At 35.1% G+C, this 26209-nt stretch overlaps 1 protein-coding gene across 1 annotated transcript; it reads right to left on the reverse strand.

The window, feature by feature from the left end:
• Nucleotides 1-2654: 2654 nt before the first annotated feature.
• LOC306652103 (zinc finger protein 519-like) lies at nt 2655-25872 on the reverse strand. Its single transcript, XM_079125160.1, has 5 exons — nt 25783-25872; nt 8097-8226; nt 7442-7568; nt 3049-4490; nt 2655-3008 (listed from the first exon to the last, which is right to left on the reverse strand). The coding sequence occupies exons 2-4, from the start codon at nt 8205-8207 to the stop codon at nt 4216-4218; spliced, it is 513 nt and encodes a 170-aa protein (XP_078981286.1). The 5' UTR covers nt 8208-8226; nt 25783-25872; the 3' UTR covers nt 2655-3008; nt 3049-4215.
• Nucleotides 25873-26209: the final 337 nt, after the last annotated feature.

The following is a 26209-nucleotide window of genomic DNA, read 5'->3' on the forward strand; positions in this document are numbered from 1 at the left end:
ACAGGAAGTAATCAAAACCAGAGCTGAAATTAATGGAATTGAAACAAAAGAAACAATTGAAAAGATTCAGAAAATTAAAAGTTGGTTCTTTGAGAAGATAAATTGAAAAATCCTTAGCTACACATTGAAGTGAAAGAGAGAGAAAACCCAAATTACTAAAATTATGATGTAAAGGGAATATCATGATGGACACTACTGAAGTACAGAAGAAAATAAAATTATTTTGAAAATGTATACTTCAATAAAATAGAAAATCATGAAGATCTTGACAAATTTCCAGAGACAAATAAACTACCCAAACTGAATCAAGAGGACATGCACAATATAAACAAACCAATAAAAACAATAAAATTGAAGATGCTATCAAAATTCTACCAACCAAGAAAAGCCACGTACCAGAGATGAATTTTCAGCTGAGTTCCACAATGCCTTCAAAGAAGAATTAACACCAATACTCATCAAATTATACCATTATGTAGAAAAGAAGAGAACCCTTCCTAACTCATTCTATGAGTATTGTGTTGATACAAAATAAAAAAAAAGACAAAGACACATGAAGGAGTGAAAACTTCAGATCAATATTCCTGATGAACCAGACCCAAAAATTATTTTAAAAAGTTCTGTTAAATCACATACAAAAACACATTAAAAAGATGGTGCTCCACAATTCAATGGGATTCCTCCTAGAGAGGCAAGGTCAGTTCAACATATGGAAATCAATAAACAAAATTAATCACATCAATAGACTTAAAGTTGAGAATCATATAGTCATCTCAATAGAGGAAGAAAATACATTTGACCAAATGCAGATCCACTCATGTTTAAAACACTAGAAGAACAAGGGATCAAAATGCAGATCCACTCATGTTTAAAACACTAGAAGAACAAGGGATAGTAGGAACTTAGCTCAACATTGTGAAAGTCTTCTATGCTAAGTCGAATGATAACATCATTCTACATAGAGACAAAATGAAGCCTTCTCCATAAAATCTGGAAGAGAAACAAATGCCCTCTTTCACTTCTTTTTGACATAGTCTTGAAATTCTAGCCAGAGCAATTGGACAGATGAAAGAAATTAAAGGGATATGAATAGAAAAATAATAATGTAACATAGTATTATTTTCCAAAGACACAATTCTACATTTAAAAGACCCAAAAACTCCATCAGAAAATTTCTACACCTAATGAAGAAATTCAGAAAAATAGCAGGGCATAAAACCAATACCATAAATCAAATGCATTTCTATACATAAGTGATGAATCAACTGGAGGAGAAATTGTTAAAACTAGTCTATTCACAATAACTTCAAAAAAATAGGAATCAACCTAATGAAAGAGGGGATAGACCTCTACCATGGAAACTACAGAATTCTACATAAGAAAATGGAGGACATCCTTAGAAGATGGAAAGATCTATGCTCTTGAATAGGCAGAATTAATATTGTCAAAGTGACCATACTACCAAGACTGTTACAGATTTAATGTGATTCCTACCAAACTACCAATGACATTCTTCACAGAACTGAAAAAAGTAATTGTGAAATTTATTTGCAAAACAAGAGACCCAGAATAGCCAAAGAGATACATACTAAGAGTAAAGAAGGCGGGATCACAATGCAGACCTAGAGAGTAATGGTAACAAAAATGGCATGGAATTGGCACGAAAATATACATGTAGTACAATGGTACAGAACACACAGAGACAAAACCAAATAAATAGGGTTTCCTCACACTAAATTAAGGCACCAAAAATATACATTGAAAAAAAGAGAGCCTATTGAACAAATGGTGCTGGGAAAAATGGAAATTCATATGTAACAAAATGAAATCATAACTCTATCTCTAACCATGTGGAAAAATCAACAGAAAGGTGAATAAAGATAGGCACTAAAACAGAGATCCTGCTAATAATAGAAGAAAAAGTAGGACCAAATTTCCACCTAGTCAACTTAGAAACTGACCTCCTTAACATGTCTCCAAAAGCAAAAGAAGTGGATTCAAGTAATCATTAAAGGGATGGACTCAAAATAAAAATCTTCTCAGCATAGAAAACAATGTGTAACATGAAGAGAGTGCCTATGAAATGGAAGAAAATCTACCATATACACCTTAGATAAAGCGATAATCTACAGAATATATAAGGAACTCAGAAAACTTAACACCAAAAATAACCAGATCAGGACTGGGGATGTAGCCCAGATGGTAGAGTGCTTGCCTTGCAAGCACAGGGCCCTGGGTTCAATCCCCAGCACCACAAAAAAAACAAACAAACAAAAAACTCAATCAATAAATGGGGCAATGAACTGAACCAACACTTCACAGAAGAAAAAATACAAATGATCAACTAACATGAAAAATTGCTCATCATCTCTAGCAATTAGAGATATGCAGCTCAAAACCACTTTATGATTTTATCCCACTCCTATCACAATGATAATTAAAAAAAAATAAAACATAAAAGTAAGTTTTGCTGAGGATATATGGAAAAAGGTACACTCATACATTGCTGCTTGGTCTACAAATTGATTTAACCATTCTGGAAATTTTATTGAGATTTCTGAGAATACACAGTATGAAACTACCATTTGACCCAGTTATCCCCCTCCTTTATATAAACACACAAAAGATTTAAAACCAGCATACTACAGTGACTCAGTCACAACATTGTTTATAGCAGCTCAGTTCACAATAACTAAACTAGCAAACCAACATAGATGGCCTTCAACATATGCATGGATAAAGAAAATGTAGTATATGCAGACAATGGAATGCTATTCACACTTAAAGAAAAAGAAAGTTATGGCATTTTCTAGTAAATGCATAGATCTAGAGATTACCACAATAAGTGAAATGAGTGAAACCCAAAAAACTAAAGGCCACATATTTTCTCTGACAGGCAAATGGTGATTCATAATGGGGGAGGGTAGGTGGAATGAAGAGTCTGGATTGTGTAGAAGGTAGTGAGGGGAAAGTAATCAGTGTAAGGAGGGGAATGACAGTAAAATGATCTGGACATCATTATCCTGAATAAATGTGTGATTACACTACCTTTGTGTCTGCAACACTTGTAGCCTGAGGAAGAATTTGTACTCCTTTTGTGTACAATTTTTCTGAATGCATTCTATCATATATAACTAATTGGAAACAATTAAAAATAATTTTTGACAAATAAATGTTTGTCACATTCTTTTTATTTATAGGAATTCTTTTCAGTATGATTTCTCTGCTAGTGAGAAATGTATACTTTTCCCTTAAAAGCTTTGTCATATTCTTTGCATTTGTGTGATTTCCCTGGTGGTTAATTAGTCATAATTTTTTGTTAAAAGTTTTGCAACAATCTGAACATTCCTAAGGCTTCTCATCAGTATGAATTCCCTGATGTTGAATAAAGTTTGATTTTACATTAAAAGCTTTGCCGCACTCTTTACATTGGTAGGGCTTCTCTCCTGTATGAATTTTTTGATGGCAAATAAGGTGTGATTTTACAGTAAAAGCTTTGCCACATTCTTTATATTGGTAGGGTTTCTCTCCAGTATGAATTCTCTGGTGGTTACTGAGGTATGATTTTTCATTAAAGGCTTTGTTGCATGCTGTACAATTGTAAGGCTTCTCTCCTGTATGAATTCTTTGATGGTGAATAAGGTGTGATTTTACAATAAAAGCTTTGCCACATTCTTTACATTTGTAGGGTTTCTCTCCACTATGAATTCTCTGGTGGTGACTAAGGTCTGATTTTTCATTAAAGGCTTTGTCCCATGCTGTACATTTGTAAGGCTTCTCTCCTGTAAGAATTCTTTGATTGCATATAAGGTTTGATTTTGCAATGAAAGCTTTGCTACATTCTCTACATTGGTAGGGCTTCTCTCCAGTATGAATTCTCTGATGACAAATAAGATGCGATTTGTCATTAAAAGCTTTGTTGTATGTTGTACATTTGAAGGGCTTCTCTCCTGTATGATTTCTCTGATGTTTATTAAGTTGTGATCTTTGACAGAAAGCTTTGCCACATTCTTTACATTGGTAGGGCTTCTCTCCAGTATTAATTGTCTGGTGTTGAGTAAGGTATGATCTTTGATAGAAAGCTTTGTCACAATCTTTACATTGATAGGAATTCTCTCCCGTGTGAATTCTCTGGTGTTGTGTAAGGTATAATCTTCGATATAGAGCTTTGCCACATTCTGTAAATTGGTCAGGTTTCTTTCCATTATCAATTCTCTAATGGTGAATAAGGTCTGATTTTGCATTAAAAGTTTTGCCACATTCTTTACATTTGCACAACTTCTCACCAGTATGAATTCTCTGCTGGTGATTGAGGCATGGTTTTTGATAATATAATTTCTGTTGTTCACTCTCACTTAAAGTTTTCCATATTGTCCTGTGTTGTAAATAGTCAAGGTCACATTTTCCATATTTTTCATTAATCACTTTTTGAAATATATGTCTTATGCCCTGGTCTGGTGAAAATTCTTTGGTATTATGAGACATAATTGCTGAAATAAATGAAAGTTTAAGAAAATTACTTAGTAGACTGGGATGAATATATTTTGTATATATAACAGGAAATTATAGCAGAGTTAGCAATATCAGGAAATCAGCAGTGTAGCAGACTAGTAATCCAAGGTAATCATTACTTCAGAAACATGTTACATAAAAATGTACAGTCACAAATATGTTATAAAAATTACACAAACTTTTGTAGAGAGAACAATATCAAAGATGACTATATTTCTATGGAGAGCAATATAGTATAGGGAAGGAATGTATCTTACTTTTATCAACCAAAGTCTTTCCTCCTTTCTTATATAGCATTGTGCAATTAGGAAAAAAAATCTATAACCTGCCTTCACTCTCAGTAGAAAAAGGGAAATATAAATCATACACCAATATTTCTGGCTTCTTTGAAGATTGTGTGAAAGCTGGTTTCTGTCTCCAAAGACACTGAGATCTGGAAATAACAGGTAGATTTTGGATGATAATACAATGGATATTCAGCAAGTTTTAAGAGGATAGGGAATCTTAAGAAGAAAGACAAAATTTTAAAGAGGAAAATATATATGCGTCTAGAAGATTTTACATGAAAACAAATTTGAGAGACAATAAAACCCTTGTGCAGCCTGTGTCAATATTACTTAGATAATGCCAATTATTTTCTGATCATCAGAGAATAATGTTAGAAATCAGAAGTGTAAAAGATGTTCAAAAATCCACACATATGTGGGAATTGATTGAACAGTCTTGAACATAATCTTTTTCCAGAATTGAAAAATGAAATTAAAAGACCTTTGTACTTCTCAAAGTTACCTTGAGACTCCATGAAAATATCCCTCAAACTCCCAATGATATTTTTTGCAAGGACAGAAAAAACTTATTCTAGAAATTTTATGAAATCTCAAAATTTTATGGATATATCAAAAATATTCAAAATAAAAACAAAATTGGGAGAATGTTGTTTCATGATTTGAGAACAATAAAAACTGTAAAATTTAATTGGTAATAGTGACATCAATTAAGACAGATAGACATAGTGAATTCTGAGTGTAATAAGGCCTCACATATACAACAAACTAAGACATTTGAACACAAAATTTTATTATAGCATTAATCAACAGAGCTACTATGGGGAATCAAACCAAATATCACTTGAAATGAATGGATGGAGCTATTTGGAATATAGAAATGACAGAATATTTTTCAAGTTAAAAAGTAATAAATTTTTGCAAAATCTATAATCAGGATAAATCTTCAGTACATTATGTTAACAGAAATATGTCACTACCACAATGAAAAACATGGGAGAACTCTACATATATAAGACAACTAAAAACAAAGAAAAAAAGTAAACATGCAAAAAACCTTCTGAACAGAAATGAGAATGCCATTAATGATAGGAGAAGAAAGAAATAAGCACTTGTTTACATGGAAATATATTTATTGATTTTTGAGGTGTAAGCATTCTATAGATATATTTTGTGACAATTTGAATTAATATTGCTGAACTTTATGCATAATATAGTGAGAGAGCAAGTATTGTTTTGTGGTTTTGATCACAATTAAAATTTCAAACAACATATAAAAATAAAAAGAATTATAAAATGTTTGAAAGGTACCTTTAAAATACTATGGTCTTCATCCTATAAATAAGAACAAATTCATGAATTATATATAAAGAACATGCATATAATACAGAATTACTGTTGTAATTCTGAGGCAGGGAAGTAATAATTTCAATGCCATCCTCAATAACTTTGTGAGAACTTCTCTCCAAATATAAATAGAAAGGGGCTGGGGATATAGCCCATTATTAGAGTACCCTTGGATCCTATCCCTATTACATTCACATATTAAAAAAAAAAATACATTACTATGTACATACACAGGATAAAAAATCAATCTGGATAAAATATAAAATTCATTTAAAAAGGTATACTATTTATACAAACAAGTAAAAGCATATAAAATTTTATTGGCAATACAAACAAGAATCATGCATATCTTAATTCCAACAATGTCCTAGTTTGTGAAGTAATGGAAATTGTCATAAATTCATAAAATATGGACAAAAATAAAGTGTTATGTGAAGTGAGAAAACCTCTTCTACAAAATGAAATGTAGTCTATAAATTGAAAGAATAAAGGAAAGAAAAATTTAACCAACATAGATATATTATTTACAATGCTTTCATATAACTAAAATCTGCAACTCTTACCACATACCAAAAAAGAGCATTTCCTGTGAAACTTGACTTTTATTTCAGAGAAAATCCATAACAAGCATTTATTTATAAAGAGCCCCTGTAAGTGAATTTAAATGAATAAATGTATGAATAATATTAAATTGCTTTAGGATATTAATTTTTTAAAATGGCTTGACCTAGAATTCTCCAAAAATGTGTATATTTTCACCAGGAGACCCACAAATAATAGAAAACATTTTAGATCATGCTGTCACTGACAAGCAAAGGAGAGTTGGGTGGTTAATTTAAATGAACTGGGACATCACTGTAGACCCACAGAAGACTTTAAAGAATTTTAAAACATGATAAACTTAGGCAGTACATATTCAATGATAATGGGAGAAATAAACCTAAGCTTCTGAAAATTTTTTTCTGCTAGATAACTTCTCCATCACTATTTTAAAGTTTGGCTTCTTCCTTAAAATTTGGGCCTCTCAACTGTGTCTTCTTATAAGTGTAGGCCACAATATTTTATATCATTGAATCAGTATTCTAAAGTGAAGGGTACATAACATACCAAGAAAAGGAGAGATTAAAAACTAACAGGAATGTCATTAACATTTTATTTATACCAAAAGTGCCCTGTTTTTCTTGAAAGCACAAATCTGAAACACATAATTATAGAGAAGTTCCCAGAAGATATTCATCAAGGGAAGAAAATTAAATAATCATAATTAATTAAAAATTGTGAAGGGAAGTTAAGCATACCCAGGAAGACCAAGTTGCTGTAATTCTCTAACATCACATCTGTATATAAATTTTGTTGAGCTGGCTGAAGGCATTTCCACTCCTCTTCAGTGAAATCAATGGCCACATCCCTGAATTTCAACAGTTCCTGAAATAAGAATAGGTAAATAAATAGTAAAGAGGAGAAGGAAGCAGCCTGAATTTCATGTGACAGTGGCTGCAGACCATGGATCGACTAGAGGAGGCTTTCAAAGCACCAGGACTTGGATTGCCCAGAGAACCTCTGTTGAAGAGGTGATTGTCTACTATTAGCTTGAAGACCAACTGCAGACTGACAAGGGATCACCAGTTGCCTGCTGTTACCTGGAATTTCACTGCCACAATATACACAGGATTCATTACACATGGCTGCCACAATTTTGAGACAATAGCCAGTACCTGTAGGACCTGTTAATGGACTGACAAATCCCCATCTCTAAGACCACTCAGCCCAATTGGATGCACCCTGCCACCAGGACTCCCAGACCAACTGACCACACCCCACCTCCAGGACTTCTGATCTACACAGACCATGCTTTGCTCCAGGACCCCTTCCCAACCAAACACACCCTGTCTCTAGGACACCCAGCCAACCACACCCATGCCCTGATCAGCAACTCCCCATTTGCCAACATACTTGTAAGCCAGTGTGGCCATCTTGGATTACCTCAGAAGTGGAAGCTTCCATCTTTAGGTGGGAAAAATCCCATCCTGAGAAGCCTGATGGAAACTGGAAACTCATTGTCATGTACCTCTCATGCAGCAGGCTACCAAAGAATGGGAAGTTTGAATAATGTATAACTGTTATAGTGCAGGGTTTTTTTTTTTTGAAAAATTGTAAGTTTTTGTTTCTTTACTTTTCTTGTTCTATTTTCCTTTTGTTTACCTGTTTCCTTTTGTTTACCTGTTACCTTTCTCTCACTTTTTTCATGCTAAAAACCAACTTCTTTTTTTTTTTACATTTTCACACTTTCTACAATCTAAAACTTCTAAATACTCTTTTCTTATCCCATTAACAGTTACATCCCACACTGCTTTCCATCTTCTTTATTCTCCATTAGAAACTGCAGACCTTATTGCAAATCTATCTGTTATGCTGTACATAATAATTGAACTCATCCTCTCTGTTTGTTATGACAATATTGTTAACAACTTCAAAGGGGCTATTTGGTTTAGGGCTGCATACTAAGTGTACTGGGTGTTGCTAATATTGATCTCCACCTTAATGAAGAGGTTTTGGAAACCTATAGGTCACTATAAGCCTATGGGAGGGGAATGCAACACCGAACATCTGCACTGCTAGAGGGGAAGATACATGAACAACATTAAAAACAAGGGAAGAAAATGTTCCAAACAAACCTGAATTCTACATTCAGAGAACCCAGTGACAGCATGGTAGAAGATGTCAGAAAAGGATTTCAGAATATACATAATTAAAATGATTTATAAAGCAAAGGATAAAATAAAAGAGCAAATGCAGGCAATGGAATGATCATTCCAATAAGCAGTTGAAAGAGCAACTGCAGGAAGGAAAAGATCACTTCAACAAAGACATAGAGATTCTCAAAAAAAAATGGAAATCCTTGAAATGAAGGAAACAATAAACTAAATAAAAACTCAATGGAAACCATCACCAACAGAACAGATCACTTGGAAGAAAAAACCTCAGATAATGAAGACAAAATATTTAATCTTGAAAATTAAGTTGACCAAACAGAGAAGATGGTAAGAAATCATGAATAAAACCTCCAAGAACTCTGGGACAGCGTGAAAAGACCAAATTTAAGAATTATTGGGACTGAGGAAGGCACAGACATACAAACCAAAGAAATGAACAACATATTCAATGACTTGATATTACAAAATTCCCCAAACCTGATGAATGAAATGGAAAATCAAATGCAAGAGGGTTACAGAACACAAAGTGTACAAAATTACAACAGATCCACACTAAGGTACATGATAATAAATATGCCTCATATATAAATAAAGATAGGATTTTGAAGGCTACAAGAGAAAAGCATCACATTACATATAGGGGGAAACCAATATGGATATCAGCAGATTTCTCAGCCCAGACTCTAATAGTTAGAAGGGCCTGGAACAACATGTCAAGCTCTAAAAGAAAGTGGTTGCCAACAAAGAATCTTATACCCAGAAAAAGTAACCTTCAGATTTGAAGATGAAAAAAAAAAATTCCATGATAAAGAAAAGTTAAAAGAATTTACAAATAGAAAGCCTGTGCTACAGAACATTCTTAACAAAATATTCCATGTGGAGGAAATGGAAAACAGCAAGGTAGATCAGATAAGGGAGGAACTACCTTAAAGGAAAGACCAATCAAAGGAGATACGAATTCAAGTTAAAAACCAAAAACAAATCCAAATTACTGGGAATACATATCATATCTCAATAAATTAGTAAACCATAAAATGACTAGGAATTTATTAACAAATCATCCATCTCAATAGTTTGAAACAAATAAATTTCATAAAAGTAAGAAAATCCCAAGCAAAAGAGCAAAATTAGAAGATATTGAAAATAAACATAACAAAGAATCACCAAAGTCAATGATGGTGCTTTTAAAAAGCAAATGAGCCAGATGTAGTGCAGTAAGTCTGTATTCCAAACAACTCAAGAGGATTAGGCAGGAGGATCAAGAGTTCAAAGACAGCCTCAGTAACTTAGTGAATCACTTAGTAACTCAGAGAGACCCTGGTAAATTCAATAATTCAATAAGTAAAAATTATATAAATTATATACTATGTTATTGCATATATATGTATATATATAATGATGTCTCATTTTAAGTGAATATATTCTGTGAAATTTATTGTAAGATGATTCTGCTATTTTTCAAGCACCTGAGTGTAATGACAAGTATCTGGTTGGGACAGACTATGTATTGATTAATACATAGTGAGGCCCTTTGATATATCCATTCCACTGTTGTACATGAAGTGTACCACTAACCAAAACACCAGAATGCCACAGTAGAATGATGTTATAAACTGAAAGCAACCAGTGTAGACCACATGATAAAATTAATACATGGCGGAACTGAAGACAAAATTCTTAATAAGTCTTTTGTTATTTAGACAGTTTCAAATCATAGAGATTGTAGTGTAGGAAAGAGAAAAATGGCATTCTTTTCAAAGAAAAATGCTAGGATATGGGGATATTTGTATGATAGTAAAAATGCTATTATATGCTTTACTCATACCACATAACCCATTTTGACATAATAAATATAAGTATAAGAATTATGAAAAGTGAACTATAAAAGAAAATATGAAGCTTCCAGAAGTTGACATAAAAGGTGAGATAGGATGCATGTGGTGGTACACAACCAAAATATCCAGTACTCTAGAGGCTAAGGCAGGTAGATCACAAGTCTATGTCCAACCCAAGAAACTTATCAAAATGTGTCTGAAAATAAAATTTAAAAAAGAGCTGAGGATATAGCTCAGTAATAGAACAACAGTTTCAATCCCCAATATCCAAAAGGGAAAAAGAGGAACAAAAAAGTTATTTTCAAATAATATTTTTAAATTCATGAATTGTATAATATTAAAATAAAAATTCCATTCATCAAATGATTCCTTGAAATGGTACAAGGACAAATGACCTAATTACCTCATATATAATCAAACACTTATAAGAAGAAAACTACAGACTGCAAAAAGAAAAGCAGGCAAGAGACTTGAATATTCACTTTAAATAGGCCATATATAAGTGTTCCATAATCGTGAAAAACTAAAAATCTTTAGAAACTAGGTAATGTAAAATAAATCACATCATATACACAAAGTTAAATAGTATTGATGAATATGTGGAAGAAAGGCATTCTCATAAAGAGAAGATATAGTTTAAACTGCTATTACCCATGTGCAGAGTTTTTTAAATCAAACATACATGACACACCACCATGAGAAACAGAGACCGAAATTACAACACCTGGACAAATGAAGACATAACCATATTCCTCCTGAGTTGAACCCAGGTGCATGGTTAAAGGGGGTATATATTTAGGAAGAAATAAATCATAAGCTGTTAAATATAATGATTCTAGAAGTTAGACATATTTTGTTATATTCAGTTTGACAAATACTACAAAACACCATGTACATTTTACAAAGTTGTCACATGAATGTTATTTTATTTTATTTTTTTATTTATTTTTATTGAAATCAAATGGGATACATGTTGTTTCTGTTTGTACATGGAGTAACAGCATACCATTTGCATATTCATAAATTTACATAGAGTAATGATGTTTGATACATTCCATTATTTTTTTCCTTCCCCCCCACCCCTCCCACCTCTCTTTTCCCTCTATACAGTCCCTCCTTCCTCCATTCTTGTCCCACTCCCACCCCCCATTAAGTGTCATCATCCGCTTATCAGTGAGATCATTCCTTTTTGGATTTTTGAGATTAGCTTATCTCACTTAACATGATATTCTCCAATTTCATCCATTTGCCTGAAAATTCCACAATTTTATTATTCTTTATAGCTGAGTAATATTCCATTGTATATATATATATATATACACCACAGTTTCTTTATCCATTCATCAATTGAAGGGCATCTAGGTTGGTTCCATAGTCTGGCTACTGTGAATTGAGCCGCTATGAACATTGATGTGGCTGTATCTATGTAGTATGCTGATTTTAAGTCCTTTGGGTATAGGCCGAGGAGTGGGATAGCTGGGTCAAATGGTAGGTCCATTCCAAGTTTTCTAAGGAATCTCCACACTGCTTTCCAGAGTGGCTGCACTAATTTGCAGTCCCACCAGCAATGTGTGAGTGTACCTTTTTCCCCACAACCTCGCCAACACCTATTGTTGCTTGTGTTCTTGATAGTCGCCATTCTAATTGGGGTGAGATGGAATCTTAGTGTAGTTTTGATTTGCATTTCTCTTATTACTAAAGATGTTGAACATTTTTCATATATCTGTTGACTGCTTGTAGATCTTCTTCTGTGAAGTGTCTGTTCATTTCCTTAGCCCATTTGTTGATTGGATTATTTGTATTCTTGGTGTAGAGTTTCTTGAGTTCTTTATATACTCTGGAAATTATTGCTCTCTTTGAAGTATGACGGGCAAAGATATTCTTCCACTCTGTAGGCTCTCTCTTCACATTGCTGATAGTCTCCTTTGCTGAGAGAAAGGTATGTAGTTTGAATCTATCCCAGTTATTGATTCTTGCTTTTATTTCTTGTGCTATGGGAGTCCTGTTAAGGAAGTCTGATCCTAAGCCAACAAGGTGAAGATTTGGACCTACTTTTTCTTCTATAAGATGCAGGGTCTCTGGTCTGATTTCAAGGTCCTTGATCCATTATGAGTTGAGTTTTGTGCATGGTGAGAGATGGGGGTTTAGTTTAATTCTGTTCCATATGGATTTCCAGTTTTCCCAGCACCATTTGCTGAAGAGGCTATCTTTTCTCCATTACATACTTTTGGCACCTTTGTCTAGTATTAGAAAATTGTATTTATTTGGGTTTGTGTCCGTGTCCTCTATTCTGTACCATTGATCTACCTGTCTATTTTGGTGCCAATACCATGCCGTTTTTGTTACTATTGCTTTGTAGTATAGTTGAAGTTCTGGTATGGCGATACCCCCTGTTGCACTCTTCATGCTAAGGATTGCTTTAGCTATTCTGGGTTTCTTATTTTTCCAGATGAATTCCATGATTGCTTCCTCTATTTCTGTGAGGTATGTCATTGGGATTTTAATTGGAATTGCATTGAATCTGTATAGCACTTTTGGTAGTATCGCCATTTTGACAATATTAATTCTGCCTATCCAAGAACATGGGAGATTTTTCCATCTTCTAATGTCTTCCTTAATTTCTTTCTTCAATGTTTTGTAGTTTTCATTGTAGAGATCTTTTACCTCTTTGGTTAGATTGATACACAAGTATTTTAAATTTTTTAAGGTTATTGAAAAATGGAGTTGTTTTCCTCATTTCCCTTTCAGCTGTTTCATTGCTTGCATGTAAAAATGCTGTAGATTTATGCGTGTTGATTTTATAGCCTGCTATTTTGTTGAATTCATTGATGAGGTCTAGAAGTTTTCTGGAGGAGGATTTTGGATCCTCTAAATATAGAATCATGTCATCTGCAAATAGTGACAGCTTAAGATCCTCTTTTCCTATTCATATGCCTTTAATATCTTTAGTCTGCCTAATTGCTCTGGCTAGAGTTTCAAGGACAATGTTTAATAGAAGTGGTGAAAGAGGACATCCCTGTCTTGTTCCGGTTTTTAAAGGGAATGGTTTCAGTTTTTCTCCATTAAGAATGATGTTGGCCATGGGCTTAGCATAAATAGCCTTTACAATGTTGAGGTATGTTCCTACTATCCCTATATTTTCTAGTGTTTTCAGCATGAAGGGGTGTTGTATATTGTCAAATGATTTTTCTTCGTCAATTGAAATAACCATATGATTCTTATCCTTAAATCTATTGACATGATGGATTACATTGATTGATTTACGAATGTTAAACCATCCTTCCATTCCAGGAATGAACCCCACTTGATCATGGTGCACAATTTTCTTAATATGTTTTTGGATACGGTTTGCCAATATTTTGTTAAGGATCTTAGCATCTATATTCATCAAGGATATTGGTCTAAAATTTTCTTTCCTTGATGTGTCTTTTCCTGGTTTGGGTATGAGGGTGATATTAGCTTCATAGAATGAGTTCAGTAGGGTACCCTCCTTTTCTATTTCCTGGAATACTTGGAGAAGTATTGGAATGAGTTCTTCTTTGAAGGTCTTGTAGAACTCAGGTGAGAATCCATCTGGTCCTGGGCTTTTCTTGGATGGTAGATTTTTAATGGCTTCTTCTATTTCATTGCTTGATATTGATCTGTTTAAATCGTGTATGTCCTCCTGGTTCAGTTTGGGAGGAGCATATGTCTCTAGAAATTTGTCAATGTCTTCGGTACTTTCTATTTTGTTGGAATACAGATTTTCAAAGTAGCTTCTCATTATGTTCTGTATCTCAGTGGTGTCTGTTGTGATGTTTCCTTTTGCATCATGTATTTTAGTAATTTGAGTCTTCTCTCTCCTTCTCTTTGTTAGTGTGGCTAAGGGTTTATCTATTTTGTTTACTTTCTCAAAGAACCAACTTTTTGTTATGTCAATTTTTTGAATAGTTTCTTTTGTTTCAATTTCATTGATTTCAGCTCTAATTTTTATGATTTCTTCTCTTCTACTACATTTGCTGTTATTCTGCTCTTCTTTTTCTAGGGCTTTGAGCTGTAATGTTAGGTCATTTAATTGTTGACTTTTCATTCTTTTCTGGAATGTGCTCCATGCAATGCATTTTCCTCTTAGTACTGCTTTCATAGTGTCCCAGAGATTTTGATATGTTGTGTCATCATTCTCATTGAACTCTAAGAATTTTTTAATCTCCTCCCTGATGTTTTCTGTTATCCATGTTTCATTCAATAGCATATTATTTAGTCTCCAAGTGTTGGAGTAATTTCCTTTTTTTACTATGTCATTGATTTCTACTCTCAGTCCATTATGATCTGATAGAACACAAGGCAGGATCTCTATTTTTTTGTATTTTCAAAGGGCTGCTTTGTCCCATAACATATGGTCTATTTTTGAGAAGGTTCCATGTGCTGCTGAGAAGAAAGTGTATCCGCTCGTTGATGGATGGAATATTCTATATATGCCTATTAAGTATAGGTTATTGATTGTGTTATTGAGTTCTATGGTTTCTTTGGTTGGATTTTGTTTGGAAGATTTATCAAGTGGTGACAGTGGTGCATTAAAGTCTACAGGAATTGTTGTGTTGTGGTCTATGTGATTCCTGAAATTGAGAAGGATTTGTTTGATGTACAGTGATGCACCATTGTTTGGGGCATAAATATTTACTGTCATTATGTCTTCCTGATTTATGGTTCCCTTAAGCTGTATGAAATGTCCTTCTTTATCCCTTCTGACTAACTGTGACTTGATGTCCACTTTATCTAAGGATGGAAACCCCCGCTTTTTTACTGGGTCCATGTGCGTGGTAGGTTTTTTCCCATCCTTTCGCCTTTAGTCTGTGGATGTCTTTTTCTATGAGATGAGTCTCTTGCAGGCAGCATATTGTTGGGTCTTTCTTTTTAATCCATTCTTCCAGTCTATGTCTTTTGATTGATGAGTTTAGGCCATTAACATTTAGGGTTATTATTGAGAAATGATTTGTATTCCCAGTCATTTTTGGTTTTTAAGTTAGCTTGGTTTCTCCTTTGAGTGAGTTTTCTCTAAGGTAGTTCCTCTCTTTGCTGACCTACATTGTTGTATTTCATTTCCTCCTCATAGAATATTTTGTTGAGAACATTCTGTAGTGCAGGCTTTCTATTTGTAAATTCTTTTAACTTTTGTTTATCATGGAATGATTTTATTTCATCTTCAAATCTGAAGGTTAGTTTTGCTGGGTATAGGATTCTTGGTTGGCAACCATGTTCTTTCAGAGCTTGAAATATGTTGGTCCAGGCCTTTCTAGCTTTTAGAGTCTGAGTTGAGAAGTCTGCTGCTATCCGTACTGGTCTCACCCTGTATGTAATCTGATGCTTTTCTCTCGTGGCCTTCAAAATCCTATCTTTATTTTGAATGTTAGGCATTTGCATTATAATGTGCCTTGGTGTGGATCTGTTGTGAGTCTGTGCATTTGGTGTTTTGTAAGCCTCTTGTATTTGATTTTCCATTTCATTCTTCAGTTTTGGGAAATTTTCTGAGATTATTTCTTTGAATAGTTTGTTCATTCCTTTGGTTTGTATCTCTGTGCCTTCCTCAATCTCAATAATTCTTAAATTTGGTCTTTTCATGATGTCCCATAGTTCTTGGAGATTCTGTTCATGATTTCTTACCATCTTCTCTGTTTGGGTGACTTTATTTTCAAGATGAAATATTTTGTCTTCATTGTTGGAGGTTCTGTCCTCCAAATGGTCTAGTCTTTTGGTGATGCTTTCCATTGAGTTTTTTATTTGGTTTATTGTCTCCTTCATTTCACGGTTTTCCATTTGGTTTATTTTTGAGAATCTCTATCTCTTTGTTGAAATGATCTTTTGCTTCCTGCAGGTGCTCTTTCAGCTTATTGGTATTATCATTCATTGCCTGCAATTGCTCTCTTATCTCATCCTTTGCTTGGTGAATCATCTTAATCATGTATAGTCTGAAGTCCTTTTCTGACATTTCTTCTACCATACTGTCATTAGATTCTATTACTATTGAATCTAGATTTGTTTGGATCATTTTCTTCCCTTGTTTTTTCATGTTATTCATGTATCTTGCCCTCTAGCACTGCAGATCTGGGGGTATTTCAGATTTCCGCCTATAGGCTTATAGTGGCCCTATAGGTGTCCAAAACCCTTTCTTTAAGGGGATATCAATATTAGCAGTGCCCAAACCAGACACTATGCAATCCTAGACCAAATAGACCCTATGGGGTCAATAACATCATGTAAATAAGGGAGAAAGCGACTCGCGACTCTGAGGGAACAGGTAAACAGAAGGAAAAGAAAGCAAGAAACGTAAAGAAATAAAATCTTAATTTTTTTTAAAAAGGAGAAAATAAGAAAATCTACTGTATAATAGTCATATTGTAATGAAACCTCCCAGTGTTCAGTAGCCTGATGTATGAGAGGTACCTGAGAATGAGCTTCAAGCCTCCAGCAGGCGTCGCAGGATGGGAATTGTCCCACCTGAAGATCGGAGCTATGGCTTCCAGGATTATCCAAGATGGCTGCTCTGGCTTCCAAATGTGTTGGCAAATGGGGAGCTGCAGCTCAGGGGTGGATGTGGTCAGCTGGAGGTCCTGGAGATAGGATGCAGTTGGCCCGGCTGTGGTCCTGGAGGTCGGGTGTGTTTGGTGTGGTTGTGGGAACCAGGAGGCTGGATGCAATCAGTTGGTCTGGGTTCCCAATGATAGGGCACAGTCAGTTGGTCTGGGGGTCCTGGTGGCAGGGAGCAGTCAGTTGATGTGAGGGCCCTAGAGGCAAGGAGTGATTGGTCAGGCTGATGGATCCTGGAGATGGGACTCAGTCGGTCCGGCCAGGGTTCCTACAGGGCCTGGCTGTTTTCTCAAAATGGCGGCAGCTACATGTAATCAAACCTGCAAGTACTGTAACAATGAATCTCCAGGCAGCAGCAGGCAGCTGATTCTCCACTGGTGGTCTGCGGTCAATCTGCTGCCAGCTGTCCGACGATCGGGAGGTGAACCTTGAGCGTTAGGTGATGGATAGGGGCAAGGCAGGCGATGGACAGGCGAGAAGCAGGCAAATGGTGGATGACAAACACCTGACAGTGAGCAATCTTCTCTCAAAAAAGGCGTCGATATGTTGGCAGATTGCAGGTGATCACAGCAGACAAATGGGGTAAAGAGCAGGGGATTGATAAGCAGCAAAAACTGCCTCACAGAGAAACAGATATCTTCTGCTTGAATCCGGCGTTGCGGAGCGCCAAGGAACGCAGCCTCCCTCTAGACCGCCATCTTGGATCCGCCAATGTTGTTATTTTGTATGTAAGAATATTTAGGGACTGGGGAGATAGCTCAGTCAGTAGAGTGCTTGCCTTGCAAGCACAAGGCCCTGGGTTCGATATCCAGCACCCCCCCCCCAAAAAAAGAGAATATTTAAAAATGTGCAGCATGAGAAAATAAAAATACAGAGAAGTACATCAAAGAACCAATTGCTCAACTTAGGTATAGATGGTAAAACTATCCTAAGGAAGACCATTACTCCAAGTCAACTATAATAATATCTCAATGAAATTAAAGAAGGGAACAATGCAAAAACATCCAAAATTCTCCAGGAAGTTTTTACATGTATATAATTAGCCAAGAATTCTCAGAAATATAAAAGCAAAGTACCAGATATCATTACCTGATACTAATGTATGTTATAAAATTATAATACTGCAGTAACATAAAGACTAAGAAATCACAATAGAGAAAATTAAATAGGTAAATCCATATGTATCTAAATGTTGTTTTTATTGTTAAGTGCAATAAAGAGGCCCATATAAATACAATCATATCAAGAAAATTATTTACATTGCTGGTGAGGTTGCAAATTAGTGCAGCCACTCTGGAAAGCAGTATGAAGATTCCTCAGAAAGCTTGGAATAGAACCATCATTTGCCCCAGCTTTCCCACTGCTTGGCCTATACCCAAAGGACTTAAAATCAGCATACTACAGAGATACAGCCACATCAATGTTCAACGCTGCTCAATTCACCATAGCCAGATTGTGGAACCAACCTAGATGTTCTTCAATTGATGAAAGGATAAAGAGACTGTGGCATATATATACCATGGACTATTACGCCGCCATAAAGAGTGATAAAATTATGGCATTTGCAGGTAAATGGATGAAATTGGACAATATCATGCTAAGTGAGATAAGCCAATCTGAAAAAACTAAAGGATGAATGATCTCGCTGAGAAGCGGATGAGGACATATAATGGGGGGTGGGAGGGGTTAGTGTTAGGGTTAGGGTTAGGTTCAAGGTTAGGGTTAAGGAGGATGATAAGAATAGAGGAAGGAAGGACTGTATAGAGGGAAAAGAGCGGTGGGAGTGGTGGGGGGAAGGAAAAAGAATGACAGAATGAATCAAAGAACAATTACCGTATGTATATTTATGATTACACAAATGGTATGCCTTGACTACATGTACAGAGAAACAACATGTATCCCATTTGTTTACAATAAAAAAAAGAAAATTATTTAATGTGAATGAATAATACATCCAACCAAAAGATAGATAATAGAACTAGAGGCTCACACCACTGGTTGGGTTTGTGTGCAGAATGTTTGCAACACTGGAATCATACCCCAGCACCACCCACCAGAAAGCAGGTATTAAGAGGAATGATTATAAAAATATAGCAAAATGTGAACTTCCTAACTCTTGATCCACTCACAGATATGCCAAACTAATATTTACTCCTGTTTTGAATCTGTCTTAAACTTATAAATTAATTAGAGGCATATAAAGCAAAAAAGTCTACCATCAGATGATTAGGAAAGGTTGGGTTATACTAGTATATTAGCATTCCTTGGGTAATGACCCTTATAACTAGGACAGGATATTTAAACCCATTGTTCCTCTGAGTAGAGGAAGACAGTTTGGGTCATAAATATAGCACATTTAATTCTAAATTTCCTGTAGTTTGAATGTTAATTTAACTGGTGCAGACAGAGAAAGAGACCAGATATACAAGACTATAAAGATCAGAGAAAAGGAGTGGCTTTCTAGGAAAATGTAAGAGTCTTGGTACTTATTTCATGGGACCAGGGAAGAGGAGTTAAAACTCAAGGGTCCCAATTTTTTCTAAGACATTTGTCAGCATAATCTGCAAAAGGCTGTTGCTAACAGTTGAGCTTCTTTCTATTCAGCACCAAAGAGTTAACAAGGGAAATACAGTCCATGACTGGCAACCCAAGTGGAAGTGAAGTACTTCATGAGCCCTCTCCCTCAGCTCACCTCACTAAAACTCCAGAACTAAGCAATACTTTCTTTAAGGAATTTGTCTGAAATTCAAATTTTTCCATTCAGTGGACTACATCCTAAACCTCCAGGCTTTGGGAGCAATGACAAATGCACATGTGCATATCTCAGTATATCACAAAGAAGAGATTCCATATTGGTATGCAAGCATTTCCATGAGTTAAAATCTCCACAAGGAGTTAAGAAAAAGTGTTAAAAGAACAGATTCCTGTTTATTTCTAAAATAGGATCACATCACCTTCTTTCAATGAGTATAAGACAGCCTCGATTCCAAAAATCTTGCATCAAAAATACAGTGCACCATTCAACTATAAGAGTTTCTGTGACTTGAGTGCAGCTGTTAGAATGGCTACTATCAAAAAATGGAAGAATAAAAAGTACCCCAATTAAATGGATATGGAAGAAAGAAACACTTTAAACTGCTAGAAATGAATTTAGTAAAACCAATTTTTACAGTCTTGAAAGTTGAAAGTTCTTTAAAACTAATAGAATAATAATTCTCTATGCATTTCCAAAGTATTTGAAATCAGTATGTTAAATAAATGGTTGCATTCCCATCTTCACTGTAACAGTATTCACAGTAGCCAAGGTCAGGAAACAACTGAAGTACATTTTGGATGAAGGGTACCCCAGGAGATTTCTTCCAGCTTTAGGGCACTCAGCTACTTCCCTGAAAATCTATACTTTTTAAATTAAGTCTGCTGTCTAACAAGATAAGGCCCAAGTACTGATATTCACTAGACTCTCAAGAGACATTAGATGTGCCAGCTGTGGGATTCTCATATCAGATAGTTCAGAAACACAGTACAAGGAAAATATCAGAGAGAAAAGGAGAACTTTCTCACACAATTTTCATCAGGGGAACTTTCAACACAAAGATATTTTGACAAGGTGTCTGGCCTTGGAGAGAAAAACGGAGAATACACGCACATAGTTGTACAAAGGTCAAGTGATTTTTCTCTACTTCTCTATCATGTGAAATTCTCATAAATAATAACAACAACAAAAGCCTTTGCTTTTGTTTTTTTCTATGGTACTGGGGATTTAACACAGGGGCATGTTAAATATGAGCTACATACCCAGTCTCTGTTTTAAAAATTTGAGACAGGTGTTTCTAAGTTGCCCATGCTCAACCTAAATTTCTGATGTTGATCTTGGAATTACAATCTTAGCCACCTGAATCTCTGGGATTTTACACATTTTGCATTGCACCCAGCCAGAAAACAAATCCTATAGAAAGTTCTATCCAGTTCTTGATAAAGAAAAATAATAACAATTAAAAAAATAATATGCTCATTTGAAATATAATAGGGAAAATAATTGATAATATTGAGGATAGGGGAAGTTGCCATTGAAAATATGAACAAGAAGCTGAAATTTTAGGATTTTATTGACATATATATATAAAGGTTTAAGCTGTGAGACAGGGTTCTGGATTTAACATTTTGCTTCCCATACATTTAAAACATTCACGAGGATTCAACCAGGTTGGCACACACCTATAATCCTGGCACATTTATCAGTCTGGTCACAAGTATAAGACCAGACTCAGCATCTGTTTCAAATTAAAAATAAGAAGTTCCATGGGTGTGGCTCAGTGGTAAAGGACCTCTTGGTTCAAAACATAGTATCATCATCCCACCAAAACAGAAGAATGAGCTCAGGAAAAAGGAAGAACTGAGAAATATACAGACTACAGATCACAACTCTCCTCATGTAGGAAAACAATACACGGAGTTGTGATTCTGATGATCTTCTCTCTCAACAATCCACCACACAATCTGGGAATGTGCTGGAATGCTGGCATATATGTGCTCAGATAGAAGTTCAGATAGTGGCTGAAAATATTCTGCAGAAAGATGATAGCCTACTACTGACATATGCCCAACTTGAAAGGCAAGTGAAGATTCACAATTAAAGATCAACTCCTTATTTTCCAATTTGGCCTTAGACCTAACTGCCAGTCTATGATATTTTTCTTCCTATGGTGAAAGTCCTAAATGAGCAAGTGAAATTGGAATCAAGTTGCCAGGCATGGTGGCAAACACCTATAATCCCAGCAGCTTGCAAGGCTCAGGTAGGTAGATTTCAAGTTCAAAGCCTACATCAGCAACTTAGCAAGAACCTGTCACTAAATAAAATTTTAGAAGTTCTCAGAATGTGGCTCGGTGGTTAAATGCCCCTGGGTTCCATTCCCAGTGCAATGAAAATTGTGTCTAATTTAAAAGCCCAAACACCTCCACTACATCACATGACTCATACAGCTTTTCTTATTATTTTAGAACTTGGTTAGTGGCACTTATTAAATAAAAGCAGGATTTCTAAGGGTGTGTGTGTGTGTATGCAATTTTAATATATTTTGCTTGCTTTCTTGTATCTGGGTTGAAATGGACCAGCATTTGGAGGGAGAAAACCTACATCTGGTAGCTTTCTGCCTAAAGCTCCCTGCTTTCATTCAGGGCAGTGTCTCTCCAGACTTTTGAAACTGAGAAAAAATTCAGATAAGGAATTGTATTACTCACCTGAAAGAAAAGCAGGTAAGAGAATTGCCTGAATCCTTGTGCATATATAGAATAAGCACACACATTCCATATAAACAAAACATTATTTTATACCTGATTGTTTATGGGGCTTCCTTTCTAGGACCAGAAAATCCCGGTTCAGTTTATAACAAGGAATGACACAATCCAGAAGTAATCTGAACCTCCCTGTACAAATCAGCAAAAAAAAAAAAAAAAAAAAAAAAGTCATTTTCTAAACATAGCTGATAGGGGCATGGAGCAGACAACCCTTTTATTGGGGACATGAAGTAAAAGCAGTGCAACAAAACACAATTAGTTGTACCACCTTGAACCACCAGTGAATTGGAATTCAGATGAGGAAGACTCAACCCTTTCTGTTGGGAATATAATTGACATTGATGCCTACAGTGAAAATGTTATTACATACTTTGAATAGAAAATTCATGCGAGTGACAGATAATTATTAAACAATTAATTTCCACAGTGTTTTCCAGGTGGTTTGTCAGTCATGGTCATAGCACATACATGTATTACTAGCCTCCATGAAAAGCATTTTCCACTTGTGTTCTCTAAAATTATTTCCCATTGGAGAGACAAGTAAACACAGGTTTATGGATATTAAATGGCAACTCAGTTGCACAGAGAACAACCCAGAGACAGAACCATATAAAATTTCTTCAAATCTCCTCATAGGCTGATTTGTTCCTGTTGTAGAGGATGTGTCTGAGGAAATATTTTCACTCCATTTTGAAGAGAGAACCTAGAGAAGATATTCCAAGGACAACACAAATATTTTTTTTCCTACTTTCATGTTAAGTAACTCTTTAAAAACTGAGCTATCAACCTAGATTCCTTATGAGTTAAGTGTGTGGAGATTAAAGGGTGCAAAAAAGCACATTACATGTCCAGAGTCTGAGTATGACTAAAAAGAGAAATAAATCTAAAAGGCTCATAAATTTTAAAGAATATATAAGGAATTATTTCTAAAAATAAATGTCCATTTGTTGCTATCTCTACAACATATCATTTAGAAAACATTATAATGCATATTTCTTGGAATGCCAAATGTTAGCCTATATGATTTTGTATTAAAGCCCAAAATCCAGATAAGACAATGCATGATTCACTGTCAAAAACATTTAAAAAAAAATCTTCAAGGAAGGAGTGGATTTTTTTTTTTTTTTTTTTTTTTTTTGCAGTGCTGGGGATCAAATTCAGGGCCTTGTGCTTGCAAGGCAGTCACTCTACCAACTGAGCTATCTCCCCAGCCCTGGAAGGAGTGGATTTTTTGTAAATGTGTCATTCAACAATTTACTTAACAATGATGTTGAGGAAATATATTCATTTTCCTGCAGCCATAGGGAAGTGAGATTTTCCTTACTTATATATCCTGTTAGAATTTCAAAGATAAGCCCTAGAATTTCCTTTGAAATAAGCTCCAAATTCAAAATATACAAGATATCCACAATACAACTCAGGGGAATAAAAATGCAAATTTTTTATTAATTAAATGCAAAACCTTTTATTTTCTTGAAATCCAATTCTATCTTCCTTTTTGGATATATTTTCTTAACGTTGAAGCCAGAAACCACAAAAGAAATGCAGGAAAATGCCTTGAACTGTCAATTAATACAGAGGATAACTATATCTAAATCTTCAATAATCATAAAAAATTCAAAATCTAAAGGAATATTCAAAATATTTAGAGAAATATAAAATTCCATCACAGACAAAATAATTTTGATGATGACATAAAACACATGAATATTTATAAACTCAAGTAGTTTATTATTATTAGTGGAAAGTTTTGTTATTGAAGATATATGTTGCTCACTCTCACAGAGACTTTCTAAAAGTGCAGCATATGTGACCATGATAACAGGTAAGAACACAACAGTACTCATCCATACACCAACCTACAATCCCACAGGCATGGTTCAAGTGAATGTAAATTTTGGAAGAGATAAATAATTATCTGAGAAAAATGGTTACTAGGGTCCAAATTTTTAGTTATAGTATATTCACTTTAAGAAATTGTATAAAACACCATGATTAAGTTTTATATGTGTGCAATATGCATGTGATATTTCACATGTATACATGTTTAGAAAGAAAATATGTAGAACTTATGAGAAAATAAATATTATCAGAAGCACATGAAACACACATCCCATGTGTAGATGATAAAACTCATCATTACAAGGAAGATAATTTTCCCCTAAAGTTACCTATAATATACCCAGTAAAGTTGCTATATGCCTATATGAATATATCACAGTAAATTCTACTTTTATGTGTATCTATAAATCAGTGATGTATAAAACCATGAATAAATGGAAGAGAGAAGGTAGGAGGATAGGAAAAGAGAAATAACTGGGTAATGAAGTGGAGCAAACTATATTCCATGCTTATATGATTATGTCAAAATGAACCTAAATATTATGTATAACTATAGTGCAATAATAAAAAAATCAACATGCTTCACTTTTAATTAAATAAGGAACCATAAACTTCTAAAATTCTTCCACAAAATTATATATAATTTTCACCAGGAAATTTTTCAATTATAAGAGCAAAAGGAGTACTTCTCATTACCTGATATTCATGTACATTGTGAAACTACACTACTACATTAATCAACAAGGAATCATAATATAAGCTAAATCCACATATGAATCCATATGTATGTAAAAATCATATACTTAATTGGAATAAAAAGTCTAGACAAATCAAACCATATCAAGACAATCTCAGCAAATAAGCTAGACTCTCTCTCGAAATAAAAAATAAAAAGTACTAGAGCTATATATCAGTACTAAAGTATCCCGTGGATCAACTTCCAGCAACACACACACATGAAAAAAAGACAAAAAAAAAAAAAAAAAAGGAAAAATGAAAATTCGCTGGCTCAGAAGGAAACGTGGTCCTTACAGACCATAGCTGCTCTCCTGCAGGAAAATGGCATGTGGAGATTTGATTACAATAATGGGCCCCCCTGTCAATCACCAACATCTGAGAAAATGCTGGGACATAGGCACACACCTGTGTGATATTATTTGAGAATGTCCTGTAAGGATAAGGAAGGCAGTGTGGGGTCTCTGCCACTGACATGTTCTCCACCAGGATGGCCAGTAAGACAGAGGGTGCACTGCCCCCAAGGAGGGCTCAGGCCTGCAGACTCCAGTGACTGCATAGAGTCCTGGTTTTCCAGGTCTGGTTTCTGCCACAGCCAGTACCACCATTCCAACAGCCTCCCTCCCCAGGCTTATCATGCCACTGCCCACTCACCATTTCCAGGTGTTCGGGAGACAGTCCTTCTCCAAAGGGACCTCCAGCCCCTGCACAGCAGAACAACCTGGGGATCCTAAGCAGGAGAGTGAAGCCTAGAGCTGAATGGCCGATATGGCAAACTCAGGAGAAACAGAGAATTCCCCGTCAGCACACAGGATTGGACAGTTCTAATTGCTCCTGATTGAACAGGTCTTCTGACCATGCCTCTGGGGTATGAGACCAGGGAGCCTTCCCTGTGAGTGACTGAATAATAACCAATGCACATGAATAAGAACAGAATGATAGGTCCTTGGTTGCAGTTTTTTTTTTTTTTTTTGAGGTCTAGGAATTGCATGCCACAGCTTCAGACTGTTGATATTTTAAGACAATATTTTCTTCCAGAAGTGGGATCTAGTCCAACCAGCAGAACATTTGAATTTAACCG

The sequence above is a fragment of the Sciurus vulgaris genome, assembly GCF_902686455.1.
Source record: "Sciurus vulgaris genome assembly, contig: HiC_scaffold_629_arrow_ctg1, whole genome shotgun sequence".
Taxonomy (NCBI): domain Eukaryota; kingdom Metazoa; phylum Chordata; class Mammalia; order Rodentia; family Sciuridae; genus Sciurus; species Sciurus vulgaris.

Excerpts from the sequence above, each read along its gene's own strand:
- LOC306652103 (XM_079125160.1), bottom strand. The coding sequence starts at position 8,207 with ATGACAATGAGTTTCCAGTTTCCATCAGGCTTCTCAGGATGGGATTTT. Across the intron at positions 7,569-8,096 it reads ATGGCCACACTGGCTTACAA|GAACTGTTGAAATTCAGGGA; the intron begins GTATGTTGGCAA and ends TTCTTATTTCAG. Across the intron at positions 4,491-7,441 it reads CAGCAACTTGGTCTTCCTGG|CAATTATGTCTCATAATACC; the intron begins GTATGCTTAACT and ends CATTTATTTCAG.